At 40.3% G+C, this 19,614-nt stretch overlaps 1 protein-coding gene across 2 annotated transcripts in view; it reads right to left on the minus strand.

Annotated features, from left to right (window-relative positions):
* dock1 (dedicator of cytokinesis 1) overlaps nucleotides 1-19,614 on the minus strand; it is a 594,554-nt gene that overhangs the window by 375,213 nt on the left and 199,727 nt on the right. For both annotated transcript variants that reach the window (XM_060841973.1, XM_060841974.1), the window contains exons 26-27: nucleotides 14,780-14,907; nucleotides 6,306-6,401 (exon numbers count right to left, since the gene is read on the minus strand). In XM_060841973.1, the coding sequence (XP_060697956.1) occupies nucleotides 6,306-6,401; nucleotides 14,780-14,907 (224 nt within the window). The remainder of the gene's footprint in view (nucleotides 1-6,305; nucleotides 6,402-14,779; nucleotides 14,908-19,614) is intronic.

Raw genomic sequence — 19,614 nt, forward strand, 5'->3', positions numbered from 1 at the left:
TGTATAAGCCAATAAAAACAATGTACTGTGGATGCTGTAAATCAGAAACAATAACAGAAGTTGCTAAAAAAAAACTCAGCAGGCCTAGCAGCATCGATGAAGAGAAATTAGAAGGGTCACCAGACCTGAAACTTTCTCTTCACAGATGCCGCCAGACCTGCCTAGCTTTTCCATCAACTTCTGTTTTTGATTGAAAAGCCAATACTTAGAGTAAAAGTAACTAAAGTGATTAATATTTGAATGCTAGATTTTTGCATCTTTAACTTGCTTGATAGGATTAAATAATTTGGGCATAAAAGAAGTGGGCGAGTGAAAATGTTTCTGAACATGCAATCCAAAATCCCAGGCTAATGCTCTTAGGACATGGATTCAAATTGCATCTTGACAATTGATACAATTTAAATTAATTTTTTTAAAAATCTGGAATTCAAAGTTATCTTCAGTAATAGTGACCATGAAGCTACCATCAATTATTGTAAAACTGTATCCAGTCATTAGGATATTCCTATTTTAGATTCTCTACAGTGTGGAAACAGGCCCTTCGACCCAACCAGTACACACCGACCCTCTGAAGAGTAAACCAACAAGATCCATTTCCCTCTGACTAATGCACCTAACACTATGGGCAATTCAGCATGGCCAATTCACCTGACTTGCACATCTTTGGAAACCAGAGCACCTGCAGGAGACCCACACAGACACGGGGAGAACATGCAAACTCCACACCGACAGTCGCCCGAGGTTGGAATCGAACCTGGGACCCTGGTGCTGTGAGGCAGCAATGCTAACCAAAGAGCCACCGTGCCACCCTTATCTTGTCTGATCAATCAAATTGCTGCAGAAAAGTATGACAAGATGGACTGCAGGCAGTACTGCAGTCACAGCTTTCTCCTGTCTCAAACCATGATCATTTGAATGGCAAAACAGACTCAGTGGAACATACTGTTTTCTCCAACTCCTATTTACTATGTTCTAATGGGGTGGTATCACCTTTGTACACATTTAGCAAATTTCACATCCAAAACTATTTCTGCTTCAATATATTTGCCCCTAACAAAAGTCTGTCACGAACCAGGGCAATCGAGTAGCACATTAGAATGTGATTTCAACATTTAAAAAAGGTTCAAAAATATTCCTGGACATATTTCAGTTTCATTCAAGCTAAAGTCCCCATTGTTATACCAGACCAGAAGGATGGTCTTGTTCAAGAGAGAAGATTGGTAGTGGTTTAGCCTCAGGCAACGAGAGCTTGATGAAGTGTGTCCTTCGTGGTGACCAGTTTGGTTAGGTCAGTTGACTGGTTTGCTATGCGGACTGACCCCAACAGCACAGGTTCAATTCCTGTACCAACTGAGGTTACCATGAAGTATTCTCTTTCTCAGCCACTCCCTTTATCTGAGGCGTGGTGACTCTCAAATGAGAATAGCAATTTGATTAATATGGTTGACAATGATTGTATCATAAAAAGCGTATATTTTATGGACTCTATACTAACACCTGTGCATAACTGATAATGACTTCAAAAGACTATACAATTATTGGATTGATAAGTAATCAGTTTCTCCATGAAGAAATTATATTTCAAAGCTTTCACAACACTCCTGTTAATATCCAATCACAAACCAATTACTGTTCCAGAAGACAGTAAGATAGAGGTGTCTTGTGTCATCGTGACTGTTCAATGTTGAGTGAAGGACAGTATGAGGACAGTGCAGTGATATGGCTGCATCATAAGAGGTCATGGGAAATCAAATCTCAGGTATGCAGGCAATACTATACACATAGCCAGAAGAAAAGAATATTTAGCACAGGGCTTGTCAGACTTTGGATCATGACATTCTCTGAGGTCATAAGCTCTGAGGCAGCAATGAACAACATGGAGCATGGACTGAATGACAACAACTGCGAGACGCCTTTAAATCTTTTTTTTCTCTAAGGATAGGCAATGGTCTAATGGATAGATATTTGATGCTTCCTGACCATTGCATAAAATGTCTTGAGAAAGTCGGGTGCCTTATTCGCTTCAAACAGATTAAACAATTCTAAAGGTGCTGAACTTCCCTCCCCTCAACCCCAATCCAGGACCTAAATTTCAATAAGGGCCACTAAGTTTAGCTCAAGAGGAGAAGGTAACAAAATACAAATATCAGTAACAAAGAATTGACACCTGTGATCAGGCATCAATTGAAGGAGAAATTAACATAAAAATAGATAGAGCTGCCAGAGGAAGTGTTGGAGACTGGTACAATTATAACATTTAAAAGACATCTGGATGGGGATATGAATAGGAAAGGTTTAGAGGGATATGGGCCAAGTGCTGACAAACGGGACTAGATTAGGTGAGGATGCCTGGTCAGCATGGGCGAGTTGAATCAAGAGATCTGTTTCCTTGCTGTACATCTCTATGACTCTATGAGATAAGAAATAAGGAAAATCAGATGGGTGTATGACATGGAAACATGGACAGAGGAAGACTTGCAAAAGGCCAAAGAAGGAGCAAGACATTGTCAATGATCTAATTAAAATACCGTGTATAAAGAAATTGTTAGCAACTAAGAGCTAGCTTATTGTTAAGAGTATCTTTGATAATGACTAATTCTATCGAGGGTTGTGACCAATTCAGAGAGCAAACACAATTTCCGATGCAATATTTGTAAAGTTTCCCAAAAGTCCAAAGAAACCTTAAAATGAATTTAAAGTACTCTGAATGTCGGAGATCTTACATTAAAAATAGAAATTGCTGGAGAAACTCTGGACTGACAGCATCTGTGGTGAGAGCCTCAGTTATAGCAGCAGAGCAGGCAATCCAACCCATCAAGTCTGCTCTGCGTTGAACTGCTAATTTGATAATCCTTGACTTCACTTTCCTGACTTCTTCCCATAACTTTTGCTTTTATTACCGATTAATAAATAATCGGTCTATAGTTCATGATAGAAATTATACAGCCCTTTGCAGTAAAGAATTCCACAGATTCATGACCTTTGAAGAGAAGAAATTCCTCCTCGTCTCTTCCTTCGGTAGAAATTCTCCCAAATGCTATCCACCTTTTTACCACATTGACATAACCTTAGAGATAAATGATATTATTTCATGTAAAAAAAAACACCCTAATTTAAAAGTAATCAGCAGAAAGCCAGTTGGAGGGGACTGAGAAAAGCATGTATCAGCAAATAAGATTAAGGGACAATTTTCAAGAAATTAGTTCCTAGTTCTCAACAAAGATGTATCCCAGCGAGAAAGGAGGATTCCAGGAAGGAGATAAGCCAACGATGGTTAACCATGGAGACTGAGGATGTCATCACACTGAAAGAAAGCATGTATAATGTGGCAAAGTTAGGGGTGACACAGAGGATTAGGAAAGTTTTATCATCAAAAAAAGCAGATGATGATGAACTTTGAGCGCAAAATTGCACAGAAAATCAACATGGACAGCAAAAGCTTCAATGGCTACTCTCTTCTTGTTTATATAACTAAAGTGAACAGAGACATTTTAGAGAAAGAGGCTGGGTAATAATAACGAAGAGGAAATGGTAGATGAATTAATACATTGTATCAGTCTTCACAGTAGAAGAAAATACGAAATCATAAAGGGTCATAATAGGTGCACGCAATAAATACAATAAGTATCACATAAAAATGCACTCAGAAAATTAAAGGGGCTAATAGTTGATAACTCCCGATTCTGGAAAAGCTTCAAATGACATGAAAACTTTGAATGCAAAACATATCTTCAAAAAGGGAAGGAGACAAAATAAAGTTAATTATAGGTCAGTTGTTAAATATCTTTGTGAAAATGTTAGAGTTCAGTATAAGCAATAAAGCGATAAGCGAAATAGCAAAGCATTTAAAATACCTAAAATAATCAAGCAGACTCAGTATCACTTTATAAACAAACACAGAGATTGCTAGAGAGCCTTCAAGGATTGGTAACACCTGCCAAGAGAAATAGAGTTAAAGTTTTGAGTTTGGTCTGACTCTTCACACAAAGTTTGCAGATGGATATAGACAGGTTAAGTAAGTGGGAAAAAGATGGTAAATGGAATATAATGTTGGGAAATGGAAGACTGGCACAAAGAATAGGGGAATTGGACATTATTTTATTGGAGGAGGACTACAGAAACCTACAGCAGAGGGATAGGTGGGTCCATATGTATAAATCACAAAAAGCTAGCATGTACGTTCAACAGGAAATAGGGAAGGCAAATACAATACTGGCCTTTATTTCAAAGAGAATGGCATATAAATATAGGCGTATCTTGCTAAAACTATACAAGACACTTGTTAGACTATACTCAAATACTGTGAACATTTTGGTACCTTGAACTAAGGAAAGATATGCTGGTATTAGGGGAGCCCACAGAAGGGTCACTAGATTGATTCTGAATATAGAGGGATTTTCTCAAGAGGAGAATTGAATAGGTTGGCCTGTACACATTGGAGTTTACAAGATTAAGTTAATGTAAGAATTCACTGAACAAATGTGCTCCGGCAGGTCTTAGGATTTGGAGTGCATGAGCGCCTTTGCTTAATAGTGGCAAACCTTTTGGAAAGCTAACAATGCATTACTCAATTGTTGCAGCAACAACAGCATACTGATATGTGGGGAATGTTTGTAGCATTAACTAGTCTATGGTACTGATGATACAAAAACAAATTGATTGAATGCGCTTTGCACCTCAGTTAATGGATCCCTCACTGGTCACTGTGTCTTGAAAGGCCTAAGACAGTTAACAATCAATGAGGGGCCATTCTCACATTTTGCATCATCATCAATATCATCCATCTCCTTGGTCTCTCTGACTCAGAAACCATCAGGAAAACCCTGTGAGAATGCTTCAGCTAAGGTGCGATCGTTGACCCCTTAAATTTAAACTGCAATCTTCAATCAAATATAAAATTGTATAAAACCTTCAACAAGAGGACGACTACAAAACCTTCACAATAATGCTGGACAAAACAGATAAAGGCATTAAATTAATGCAAGTTATTTCATTGTTTTCTAAAACAAAATGTCCAAATTTGAAAAACAAAATACCATTGAATTTGAATTACAATATAAAAAACTAAATTACTAAAGGAATAAGTTGCATAGTCAATTCTGTGGCAATAAAAATAACTGGTGATAAACAATGATGCACATATTAAAATGCCAAAAATGAGGGTTTTTCTTTAAACCGTCTTCATGCCAGAAGTATTACAACTCTCCACCCATAAATCTACGCATTTCCACGCTACCAAGACATAGTCCCAAGGGTAGAAAATGAAACAGTCATCCAACAACAATAGACAGATCATGGTCACAGTTATACAAACCCTAATGAACTCTAACACATTTAAACTGCTGTTAAGATTGGGGAGGGATTTAAATGCACAGTGTAAAACTATATAACTATCTATCAATCCCCTGAAATGATGTCATGTCCTTCTTGATTATATTTGTCATTTTTAGACAAAACAGTGTGGTAAGATTTTCTTAACCCATTTCCCTCTGTGATAATGTATTCTGTTTCTGTAATAAAAGCTTGTGTTTTTGGATTTATTTAAAATTTCCTAAAAAAGCCCTAGATTGGGAATAACAATTTACCATATTGTAAAGTATGCGAACAATCTTTGCAGTTGACTCCAATTACTTCCATTTCTTAACAATGTAATCTTTAATGAGACCACTAGAAATTATGTCTCTCTTTCAATACCAAATCTGATTTTGGTAAAGCGAATATATTTTAACGTGAAAATTTAGCCATTCAGACAGTTCGTGCAATTCCCTTTTTAACTTTCAAAAGTTACATGAGATTTTATATTATAAATGATGGGCTTTTAAACAAAATGTAGCAGTATATGTAGTCTTTTAACAGAAAGATTAGCTTACATTTGGCAAACAGTTTGAAGCGTTTTGTCGAAATCTCAGAGATTGTGGTTAAAGTAAATTATACAGAAATTATTATAGATCTGAACCACCTGTGGGCGCAACCAACCTAGACATAGAGGGCACTCTTTTTTTAAAAACTCTGTTTAAAATGCTAAACTGAAGACAATACACATATATAACAATGCAGTTATTCTTTAAATCTGAATAACTTCATCACTGAAATATTAGCCTTCATCTGTGTCAGTGTGAGAATTGAAAGATTGCATAAAATGCATGGTACTTTCTTGCCCAAAGACAAGTCTATAAAAAGGTATACATAAAATACATACACTTTAACAAACTTAGATTAAGAGCTAACTATTTTACTCCCATAAATTAGTCAATTTAGCCATCAACTAAAGCCAGATTCAAACATTAATTTCCACAGAAACTTACAATTAGATCAGAATCACGTCCCATGGAGATGACTGTCCTGTTTACAGTTCTCAATAGCTTCTCCATAATGAGCTGGACATGTCGCTGAGTTGGTCCCTAGGATAGAAATCAATCAATGAAGAGTGTTACCAACAACAATGAATATCATTGAAATTCATTTGCGTTGTGAAAAACATCAATTATAATTACATTTAAGGTGATGGTAACAGAATGAGTAGTCAATGGTAAAAGCAAAGTTTGTAGAACAAAGTGCACCAGTTACTATTAATCATACATTAATGAAATAAATTACTACTTTCCAACTTCCACTGTTACAGTCAACAGCAAAATGGTCAGTCATGTCAAGAGTCATGCTAAAAATCTAATGTGCACCTTTTGGAAATTATTCTGAAGTACAATGCAAAGACTCAGAAGTGTTGAAATATAATAGTAAATTGGGCATATTCGTATGTTCACAAAGGCTAAATCCAGATAAACAGGTGTTTTCCCAGACTTCACCAAGCATAAAGCCTGGTAGGTAATCTGGGCTGTATCATTTTCCATTCTATACTTTTGAAATGGAAAACACCATAGAAGATGAGATAACACCAAAGTTGTTTTTAAATATTAAGAATACCCGGCATTTGGATGATCTGCCTCACTGAATGAATTAATTCATCCTTCAGAAATATCAAAGATTGTACTTTTATAACCTTAAGATTACAAGATGCTTCATGAACGCAAAATCAAAACATGTCAATTTTTATTCAAATGAAGAATCCAGCTGAATCATTCTAGTAACTAAAATGCACCTATACAAATTGCAACCTTTGCTTACCCTGGCAAAAATAAACGTCTTCATGCTGGGTCAGAGAATTAACTGGGAAGGGAAGTTAAGAGATACGACAGCAATTAAACATGTAAAGATAAAAAAGAAACTATACGCTGGCATAGTTTGTTTTAATGGTTGAAAAATTATGACCGGAACAAAAGACATTGGAATCATCAATAAGCAGCTCTATTCATGACCTTCTCTAATACAGGGAAGATCATTACTCAAACATCTCAAGGTAATTGTCAGAGAACACTCCCTTGATAAACTCCTGCAGCTTGCTCCAGTCTCTGGTGAACTAAAAAAAACCACAATAATTTCCCTTTACATCAGGTATGACTGCAATTAAAGCATTATTATTAGCGTGCTATTTGAGCTGTCTTGAAATAGTAGTCACCAGCATAAAAGACCCAATGATAGAACAAATCAGACTTAACTTGCAAACTGAATTTGTCCTGAAGTTTATTAACAATCTTTAAAATGTTCCCAAAAAATATGGAGCATTTAGACTTCAGAAGACTGGGAATCATGTGTAGCTAGCAGGGCACAATATGTCTCATACAAGGTGTACAACAGAATTCCACTGAGAATTCACCTAGCATTCAGTAAGTCAGCCCAAACAGTTTGCCAAACTAGAAGCAAATTTGAAAAAAAGACCATTTGACAGACATCAATCATATTCCCATTGTGCCTTGACTCCAAACCATTGTGTAGACCAAGCAGGGCCTTGATAATGTCATGTGATTAATACTAGAGAGGAGGGACAACATCTTATTTATCAACAGCAGAACTCAGTAAGGTAATAGTGAACTGGCTGCAGCACAGAGGAGACATACCCAAACAAAAGAAAACACCCTGCTTAACACAAAAGTTTGACTGAGGGAGTGAAAAAGGACCAAGGGTTATATTTCTTCCTTACAAGTGCTTGGCCATAATTTCATCTGAAAAAGCCAGAAAATTCTCACCTTAATATACTTTAAAGAACCAAGAAAATTCTTCAGATTTGCAACACTTTTCAACACCTATCATAAAAGGACTGGTTAAAAATAAGGGACAGGTTTTACTTTACTCAGAGTAATCTAAGCATATGTTCCATCTTTTGAAATCACCTTTGCTTTTGTGTGAATGTATGCCTATTTTTTCATGGACGCACTGTCCAATGCATTAATACCAGGAGTTGTGAAAATAAGTGTTTATTCTTTCTTCATTTAAACTTCTAAGAAAGGCTGTATCTGTTCTTGAACATCATGACATCAGCCGGAAAGGTTTAAAACAATTCGAAAAAGATACCTTGCTACAGTCAGCCAACATGCGAGAAAGGCAAGTTATCCCAACACTAGTCCCTATCTATAATGACAGTTGAAAAAACAGCAAGGCCTCTGGAACAGATGGAATCACTTAAAATTCTGAAACACATAGACATACATATTATCGCTAACTACATTAATACAAATGAAGCTAAAGACAGCCATTTAAATTAACTACAAACCTCTTGATGAAAGCTAATTCTTACAGTACCTACATGTGCTATTAACTATGCAAACTAACTCAGATGACTGTTGTGACACATGACATTACATCATTGTGATGTTATTTTTACAATTATTTAAGTGAGCATAATAGCAAGTGCACTATCACAACAATATGTTTCTGACACAGCTGAACAATCATGTCTGTCCGACATTTGTGAAGTACAGTACATGGCAGGTGACCTGAGAGATGCTCTGATCGTGACTATTTTCAAATCTGATTCATGATAACTATAGAAGATCATTTCAAGGAACCTCCCCAGCTGCCTCCTCCCAAAAGCACAGGAACACCTTGCAGAGTCACAGTGCACATTTCATACATTGGGAGGTGCCACAAATATGCAAAGCAAATTCAAGAAAACATACAAGTAATAACACCTACCACTGCACATTTTGTTTTCACCACATAAAAACCTCTGACTCTACAAACCACATAAACTAACTCCCCTCATATTTGGCTGCCTCAGAAATGTATCCCTATCTACCATCCAGTCCACATTATTTCCTGACCTTTGCCTCCAGCAAAGAGGAGGCAATGCTGTAGTAACAAAACCACTGGGTGTATAATCTATCAGCCTAGATTAATGTTTTGGTGACATGGCCTCAAATCCCACCACTGCACATACTGAAGCTGGATTTCAATAAAACCTACTACAACGCAGAGTTCCCCTTAATAGCGTCTGGGGAATTATGCGAATGATGGAACAGCAGTCCCACAGATTAATCAAGGAACAGCCTGATATCATGTGTAAGATATTACTCAGAGGATGGCTATACACCTACGCTGTCATTCAATGAGATCACAGCTGATCTGATAATTCTTAACTTCACTTTCCTGTCTCTTCCTGATAACCCTGGATTCCTTTACTGATTAAAAATCTACCTACCTCGGCCTTCAATATACTCAACAGTCTAATTTCGACAGTCCTCAGTGGAAAAGAATTCCACAGATTCACTATCCTCAAGAGAAGAAATTCCTCCTTGTCTGTTGTAAATGAGCAACCTCTTATTCAGAGATCATGCCCTCTTGTCCTCAATTCTTCCACAAGAAACAACAACCTTTTTGCATTTATCCTGTCAAGTCCCTAAGAATCTTGCATGTTTAATAAGGTCATCTCTCATTCAACAAATATAGATCCAATTTACTGAATCGTGTCTCAAAAAACAGATCCGTTTCAGATCACCATATCTCCATATCAGCCAAGCGAACCTTCTCTGGACTGCTTTCGATGCCAGTTTATCTTTCTTCAGATAAGGAGTCCAAAATTACGCCCTTGCAGAGTTTTAGCAAAGTCTTGCTATTATATAAATTCACTGTGAAATTCTATTTGCCTTTCCTATTACCTATCAAAGTTAGATGATAGTTTTAGTGATTTATGCACAAGGCTTCCCAAATCCTCCTATTCAATAGTTTATTTCGGTGTTTAAGTAATATTCAGCTCCTCTATTCTTCCCGCCAAAGAGTATAACCTCACATTTTTTCCATCTGCCAAGTTTTTGCCCACTTGCTTACTCAGTCTTTACCCTCTTTGCATACTTTGTTTATCTATACCACTTGTCTTCCCACCTACTTCTGTTTAGTCCGCAAACATGCCTATAATGTATTCATTTCATTCATAAATATTGGAAAGAAATGTGGTCCCAGCACTGATCTCTGTGGCACGCCACCAGTTCAGGTTGCCATCCTGAAAACGCCTCCCTATCCCAACTGACTTACATTGGCTAACGAATCTTCTATCCATGCTGGTAAATTAACTTTAACACCTTGGAATCATACCTTGAGTAGCCTCATATGTGATATCTTATCAAATGCCTCCTGAAAAACCAATATGTTATAAGCACCACTTCTCCATGATGCATGTTAACTCCTCAAAGAAATCTAGTCAATTTGGCTGCCCCAATTTCCCCTTCATGAAGCTTAGCAGTCAGGAAGTTTTCATCCTGGGAGTCCTCAACATTGATTCGAGATCCAATGAACTCTCATAGCATCTGGTGAAAAATTGAAACAGACGCCTTCTGTTGATTACCACCAACTGTTCCCCCAACCTCAGTCTATAATCAGTGCTCCTTCAGAGTGCTGATGACACAGAATGCCCACTGGTGAGGGGACTTCAGTGTCAGTCACCAAGACTGCCTTATTAGCACCACTACTGAATGAACCGGCTGAGTCCTAAAGGATAGATAGGGTCCGTGGCAAGTAGTAGATCAACCATCAAGAAAAAAAATCTACTTGACTTCATCCCCACCAAACAACTGACCATAGATGATTCCAATCATGACATCAGTAAGAATGCCCATTATACAGATCTTATAGAGATGCCCCACCTTCACATTGAGCACACCCATCAGAGTTGTGCAGCACTACCACTGTACAATATGGGATCAACTTTGAATGATCTATCAACACAACATTGGATATCCACGAGGCCCTTTGGACCATCAGGAACAGCAGAAGTATATTCAAATACAACATGCAACCTTATGACATGGCACATCCCCACTCTAACACTATCAAGTTTGGACGAACACTAATCTAATTTTTGTCTTTCAGTTTGTGCAGATCTCCAATGTCCATATAAAGTATCGACTTCCATATCAGTAGTCAATGCACACATGCCAATCACGCCAAGCAGCATGCATGGACCCTCTGAGTTACAGGAAATCAATCTAGGTTCAATGAAGAATCTAGGAAGGCATACCAAAAGTAAACACAGGCATACATAAAATGGAGATATCAACTTGGTGAAGTTACAACCCAAGACTACTTACATGGCAAACTGTGGAAGCAGTTTGCAAGAGACAGGATTGAGCAATTGCAAAAGAAAAGTTCAGATCTAAGCTCTGCAATCAGACTACATCCCCATCATAAATGGTGACAGACAATTAAATGATCAACAGGGTATGGAGCCACCACAAATATCTCAATCCTTAATGACAGGAAAGCCCAGCACTTCAGTGCAAAAGGCAATGCTGAATTATCTGCATCCATCTTTAGCCAGAAGTGCCGAGTGGATGACCCACCTCGTCCTCCTCGAAAGTTGCAAATCTTCAACCCATTTGACTCAGTCCACATGACATCAAGAAATAATTGAAGACAATGAAAACTGCATTGCTGTGGCATTGACAACATTCCAACAACAGAACTAGCCCTGGCCCTTACCAAGCTGAACCAACACAACTGCAACAGTGGCACCTACCCAACTAGGTATGTTGGGAATGTCAGAGGTTCTGTTCACAGAGTTGGCTCTGAGGGAGCCAGACCAATGTCAAGTACTATGCACATATAAATAAAGGGTGACATGGTGAGGGGATATTAGCTTCTGTGGAGTTATTTCACATACATTAATCTAGGCTTTATTAATAATGGCAGAGTACAAAACCAAGGAGGTAATGCTGAACTTCCACTTATACCAAGGAGGTATAAGTCATTGGAGTATAGTCATACAAAGAGATGTAAGCACGAAAACAGACTCTTTGGTCCAACTCGTCTATGTCAAGCAGATATCCTAAATTAATCTAGGCCCATTTGCCAGCATTTGGCCCATATTGCTCTATTCATAAACCCATCAGGGTGCATTTTAAATAGTGTTAGTGTACCAGGCTCCACCACTTCTTCTAGCAGCTCATTCCAAACATACACCACCTTCTGGGTGAAAAGGTTGCTCCTTAGGTCCCTTTCAAATCTTTCCCCTCTCACCTTAACCTATGCCCACTAGCTTTAGACTGCCCTACCCTTGAGAAAAGACCTCATCTATTCACTCCATTCATGCCCCTCATGATTTTATAAACTTCTATAAAGTCACTCCTCAGCCTCTGATGCTCCAGGGAAAATAGCCTCAGTCTATTCAGCATCTCCCTATGGTTCAACCCTGCAAACCTGGCAACATCCTTGTAATCTTTTCTGATCCCTTTCAAGTTCCACAATATGCTTCATATAGCAGGGAGATCAGAATTGCACAAAGCATTCTAAAAATGGCCTAACTAATGTCCTGTGTATCCACAACATGACCTTCCAACTCCTAAACTCAATGCACTGAACAATAAAGGCAAGAATACTGAACGCCACCTTCACAATTCAGTCTTCCTGCAACTGTGCTTTCAAAAAAACTATGAAGCTGGACTCCAAGGTCTCTTCAGCACACCCCAGGACACTACCATTAAGTATATAAGTTCTACCCTGACTTGCCCTATCAAAATGTAGCACCTCACCTTTATCTACATTAAACGCCATCTTCCACTCTTTGGACCACCAGATCAAGGTCCCGTTGTACTTGGAGGTAACCTTCTTCAATGTTCACTGCACTTCCAATTTTGGTGTCATCTGCAAACTCACTAACCATACCTAACATCCAAATCATTTATATAATTAACAAAAAGCAATGGACCCAGCACCGATCCTTGTGGCACACAGCTGGTCACAGACCTCCAATCCGAAAAGCAACGCTCCATGTCACCCTCTGTCTCCTAACATGGAGCCAATTTTTTTTTACATTGTAAGGAGATCTGGGCACAACAGTAATAGGAAGGATATGAACACACTGGAGAGAGTGCAGAAGAGATTTACAAAAATGGCTCCACGGACGATAAACTTCCATTATGAGGACAGATGGGAGAAAGTCAGATTGATATCCTTGAGAGAAGGCAGTTTGGAGAAGATCTAATAGGAGCTTTCAAAATCACAACAAACCCAGATACAGTAGATTGGGAAAAACTGTTCTCACTTGTAACAGAATCGTGAATAAGATGACACAGATTTCAAGTGATGTAGCATGATGTGAGAAAAAAATCTTTACACAGAATGAGCAGTTCAGGTCTGGACTGCACCATTCATAACTATGGTGGATGCAGGTTTATTTGAAGAATTTAACAGGGTACTAGACGATTATGGAGTGTGTAAAGTTATGGAGCAAACCAGGTGAATAGCATTAAGTGATGGTGCTTGCTTACAACTGATGCAGACACAATCAGCCAAATGGTTTCCTTCTGCACTGTTACAATATAGAGTGATTCTGTTTCAAACTCCACCACCTTCAATTAACAGCTAAAACCACCTCAACCTCAGCCACACCCACAAAGTTTTGGTAAGCAAACAATGCTTGTGTCAGCTAGAAACTGAAGTCCAGGTCATTGTTGATTCCTTCTTTGACGAGTGTGGAAAAACAGGTCTTTCACAAAACACCAGAAAATTTAATAAAAACCAAAAGAACTGTGGATGCTGTAAATCAGAAACAAAAACAGAAATTGCTGGAAAAGAACAGTTCTGAGGAATGGTCACTCAATCCGAAACATTAACACTGATTTCCTTCCACAGATGCTGCCAGACCTGTTGTGCTTTTCCAGCAATTTGTTTTTTGTGACCCAGAAAACAAAGGCTATCTTCCAACATGCTCCCTCAATACAACAACTTGCTCAACAGTCAAATACCCATCAATTTGTTGGAGATCTTGGATTGTGTTAGATCAAAATTGAAAAACTCATGTGAAAAGGTACCGGACAATATGGGCAGATTTCATCAGGTATGAATAGGGTAGAAATCAAGGATTGGAGGACATGCACAAGCAATTCATTTACCAACATTCAAACACTAACCACCCTGCATGTAACAGTCCGCAGAGCATTGGACATGTCTGAACTCAAACTGAGCGGAAGCAGGCCATTCTTGATCCCAAAGGGACTGCCTAAGAAGTAGTAGCAAGCAAAGTGACCAATGACTGCTTGAACGAGAAGTCCAAGGAAAGTATTGAGCATGTTCCTGTGGTGCTATACGCTAATCAGCAGTGCCTTGATGTCAACATGTTGTTGCAGGAAAAGCTTTGGGTTTTTGTTTGATAAAACTAATGCTTTAGAACTCCTTTCTGAGGAATGCAATTAATAAAGTTTGGCATGACAGATTTTGCAGATGAAGAAAATAGGCAATTAAAATGGAGAAAAGCATTATGTAATGAGAACAAAGAAAACTGACAACTTCTGTCAATAATTATGGTAGTCAGACAATGTGCACAACAGACAATAAGTCTAACAATATACAAAATAGAAATAAATTTAAATAGAAATACTGTATTTTAGCATTTAAATATCCATACTGAAATGTCAAATGAAGAATTATAAGTGACAAACAGGATAAAACTACGAACCACATCTTTTCTGTAGAGTACTTCCAAAATGTTGCTAAGTAGATGGCAGCATGCTTTCAATTCCTCTTGTTTCTCCAAATGATACTTCAGTTGTTCAGTCATCATTGGTAGAAGGATGTCTCTGCAGTCTAGACAGAGTGAGTGGCACCATTCAAAATAACACAAAACTCTTATTAGGTAATAAACAGAGCTTAATTTTTACCCAAAGAACATCCATAGTACAAATATACTTGTGTCAATATAAAAATCATCCTTAATAAATAACTATATTTACATATATCACCAGTATGCAAATTCAAAATTTACATCATTTAGGATTATAATAAAAGAAAAATGACCAGATAACTTTCTAGGACTATACGGAACCTGTAAGCGTAATGTTGCAGTGCTGTCTTCATTTTTTAAAATTAATCCATTCACAGAATGAGAGCGCAACCAACATTTAATGTCATGCCAATTTTCTCTTTTTGGTGCTGGTGAGCCACCACTGCAATCCATGTGGCATAGATGCATCAATTTACCATTAAGTAGGGAATTACAGGATTTTGACTCATTATTCATAAAGAAAAGATTATATAATTCCAAGTCAGGATGGCATGTGACAGAGGCAAACCTTATATTCATATGTATCCACTGCCTTTTCTCCTCAGTGATAGGGGCTGCAGGTTTGAAAGGAGACTTAATGTGTGGCTGCTTTGCATGGTGTAGATGGAGCACACTGCTGCCAAAATATGCTGGTCATAGATTGGATACCACTCTAGTGAACTGCTCATTCTTTGATTGTTCTATTGTTATTGTATCCATTCAGGAAATTGAGCATACTCCACCACACTCCCTGATTGTGCTTTTTGGAACACATGGTTTTGCAGAGTCAGATATTAGCCACAGAATTCCCAGTCACTAATATACCCTTGTAGTTACAGTCATATTGGACTCAATACATTACCTTGATTCTCTCTCCACATATGCTGACAGTCCTACTGAGATTTTACGGCACTTCCTGTTTTTATTTTAAATGGCTGGTCTATTTGACTTTCTGGTTAAAGATCACCCCAGCAACCTAAGTCCATTGAATATTAAGGTAAAATGTTTGGCTGTGGCAAATAGTCATTATCTACGTGGGTGATGCAAACATTATTTGATGATTGCGAATTTGAATGCTGTGCAGGTCTTTCCACATGCAAGTTTGGCCTGCAACGGTTTCTGACAAGTCGGGAATTGCAATGAATTCTGCAACCATCAGTTAAATGTTTGAATTCCTGTGGGAAACCCCTACAGCAACATCCTGAGGCTCTGAAAACTGGCTTCTAAAAAACAACCAGAATCACCTTCCTTTATGTTCAATATAACTTCATTCAGTTGAAACATTTCTCCTTTAACTTCAGTGATATGAATTTTATTAAGGATCCCTGATACTACAGGGAAAGGCTGAATAGGCTGGAGCTGTTTTTCCTGGAGAGTCAGAGGCTGAGTGGTAATCTTATAAAGGGCTGTAAAATCATGAGGCACAGATAGGGGCAAATCAACAAGGTCTTTTCCCAGGATGGGGGGGGGGAATCCAAAACTAATGCGCTGCTTTAAGGTGAGAGAGGAGGGATTTAAAAGAGACCTAAGGGGGCAACCGTTTCACGCTGAGGGTGATGAGTGCATGGAATGAGCTAAAAAGGGGTAAAAACAATCACTGCAGATGCTGGAAATCAGATTCTGGATTAGTGGTGCTGGAAGAGCACAGCAGTTCAGGCAGCATCCAAAGTGCAGCGAAATCAATGTTTGGGTCAAAAGCCCTTCATCAGGAATAAAGGCAATGAGCCTGAAGCTTGGAGAGATAAGCTAGAGGAGGGTGGGGGAGGGGAGAAAGTAACAGAGTACAATGGGTGAGTGGGGGAGGAGATGAAGGTGATAGGTCAGGGAGGAGAGGGAGTGGAGTGGATAGGTGGAAAAGAAGATAGGCAGGTAGGACAAGTCCGAACACGTGATGGGGACAGTGCTGAGCCACATTGAAGTCCACATTGATGCCCTGGGGTTGAAGTGTTCCGAGGCGGAAGATGAGGCATTCTTCCTTCAGGCATTTGGTGGTGAGGGAGCAGCGGTGAAGGAGGCCCAGGACCTCCATGTCCTCGGGAGAGTTGAAATGTTTTTTTATTATTAATCCCCCCCACTATCGCCTAACTGCGGTAGTGCTTATTTTTTTCCCCAGCACCCATGGTGCGTGTGTGCAATTGTAAGACACAGTGAGAGACACAAAGTGCATAAATCTTTATTTAATTTCCACCACCAGGAAGATAGGAAACAGCCGAGTGGCCTGTGACAAGCAGTGCCCTTCACATCAAAGGGCAATGCTGTGAGATCAAAACAGTGAAGGGGAGGGCAGGGACTAAATCAAAATAGAGAGCCATCGGGTGGTGTGGTTGATTGGTGCGGGTGTCTCGGAGCTGTTCCCTAAAGCGCTCTGCTAAAAGGTGCCCAGTCTCCCCAATGTAGAGGAGACCGCATCGGGAGCAATGGATACAATAAATGATATTAGTGGATGTGCAGGTAAAATTTTGATGAATGTGGAAGGCTCCTTTAGGGTCTTGGATAGAGGTGAGGGAGGAGGTGTGGGCACAGGTTTTAGTTCCTGCGGTGGCAGGGGAAGGTGCCGGGAGTGGAGGTTGGGTTGGTGGGGGATGTGGACCTGACGAGGGAGTCATGGAGGGAGCGGTCTTTTCGGAATGCTGATAGGGGAGGGGAGGGAAATATATCCCTGGTGGTGGGGTCCGTTTGGAGGTGGTGGAAATGACGGCGGATGATACGCTGTATATGGAGGTTGGTGGGGTGGTAGGTGAGAACCAGTGGGGTTCCGTCCTGGTGGCGGTTGAAGGGGCGGGGCTCAAGGGCGAAGGAACGGGAAGTGGAGGAGATGCGGTGGAGGGCATCGTCGATCACGTCTGGGGGGAATCTGCGGTCCTTGAAGGAGGAGGCCATCTGGGCTGTACGGTATTGGAACTGGTCCTCCTGGGAGCAGATGCGGCAGAGATGAAGGAATTGGGAATATGGGATGGCGTTTTTACAGGGGGCAGGGTGGGAGGAGGTGTAGTCTAGGTAGCTGTGAGAGTCAGTCGGTTTACAGTAGATGTCTGCGTTGATTCGGTCGCCCAAGATAGAAATGGAAAGGTCTAGGAAGGGGAGGGAGGAGTCTGAGACGGTCCAGGTGAATTTGAGGTCGGGGTGGAAGGTGTTGGTAAAGTGGATGAACTGTTCAACCTCCTCATGGGAGCACGAGGCAGCGCTGATACAGTCATCGATGTAGCGGAGGAGAAGGTGGGGGGTGGTGCCAGTGTAGTTGCGGAAGATGGACTGTTCCACACATCCTACGAAGAGGCAGGCATAGCTGGGGCCCATGCGGGTGCCCATGGCAACTCCTTTGGTTTGGAGGAAGTGGGAGGATTGGAAAGAGAAGTTGTTCAGGGTGAGGACCAGTTCAGTCAGTCGAAGGAGGGTGTCAGTGGAAGGGTACTGGTTGGTACGGCAGGAAAGGAAGAAGCAGAGGGCTTTGAGTCCTTTGTGATGGGGGATGGAGGTGTACAGGGACTGGATGTCCATCGTGAAGATAAGGTGTTGGGAACCGGGGAAGCGAAAATCATGGAGGTGGTGGAGGGCGTGGGTGGTGTCCCGAACGTAGGTGGGGAGTTCTTGGACTAAGGGGGACAGGACATTATTCAAAAGGGCCACAACACACTGCAGCACACCTGAACTACAAAAAGAGGAAGAAGAACACCTATACAAGGTATTCAAAAAAAACGGATACGCGTGCAGTTTCATCAACAGATGCCTCAGGGAAAGACAACGAAATGAGGACATGCCACAACCCAAAGGACTGGCCACACTCCCATACATCAGGAGCATTTCTGAACTGACAGCCAGACTGCTGCGACCACTAGGACTCATAACAGCACACAAACCAACAGCCACTCTCAGACAACAACTCACCAGGACAAAGGACCCGATACCCAGCAGCAGCAAAACCAACGCAGTGTATAAAATCCCATGCAAGGACTGCACAAAACACTACATAGGACAAACAAGAAGACAGCTAACAACCCGCATCCACGAACACCAACTAGCCACGAAACGACACGACCAGCTATCCTTAGTAGCCGTACACTCAGATGACAAACAACATGAATTCGATTGGGACAACACCACTATTACAGGACAGGCCAAACAGAGAACAGCCAGGGAATTCCTAGAAGCATGGCACTCATCCACGAATTCGATTAACAGGCACATCGACCTAGACCCTATATACCGGCCACTGCAGCGAACAGCTACTGACAACCGGAAGCGGCAGATTCAAACCAGTATAAATGCCGGAGGAATCAGCACAGAAGCGCTTCACAGGAGGCTCCCAAGCACTGAAGATGTCACCTAGAAAGGGGACGAAATGTTTGCAAGAAAAACTCCCAGCTCGGCGAACAGAACCACAACAACACTTTCCTCATTCCTGATGAAGGGCTTATGCCCGAAATGTCGAATTTCCTGTTCCTTGGATGCTGCCTGACCTGCTGTGCTTTTCCAGTAGCACATTTTCAGCTCTGATCTCCAGCATCTGCAGACCTCACTTTCTCCAGGTAAATTTAAGGTCAGGGTGGAAGGTGTTGATGATGTTTCGGGCATGTTTATGCCCGAAACGTCGATTCTCCTGCTCCTCGAATGCTGCCTGGCCAGCTGTGTTTTTCCAGCACCACATTTTGCAACTCTAATGAATCATTAGCCTGGCATCCCTCAGGGAACTCAATCTGAACATCAGTAAGCAGATTACTACTGTGTTAGTGGCACTCGATAGCACTGAGGGT

This window comes from Hemiscyllium ocellatum, chromosome 22 (assembly GCF_020745735.1).
Source record: "Hemiscyllium ocellatum isolate sHemOce1 chromosome 22, sHemOce1.pat.X.cur, whole genome shotgun sequence".
Classification (NCBI taxonomy): Eukaryota; Metazoa; Chordata; class Chondrichthyes; order Orectolobiformes; family Hemiscylliidae; genus Hemiscyllium; species Hemiscyllium ocellatum.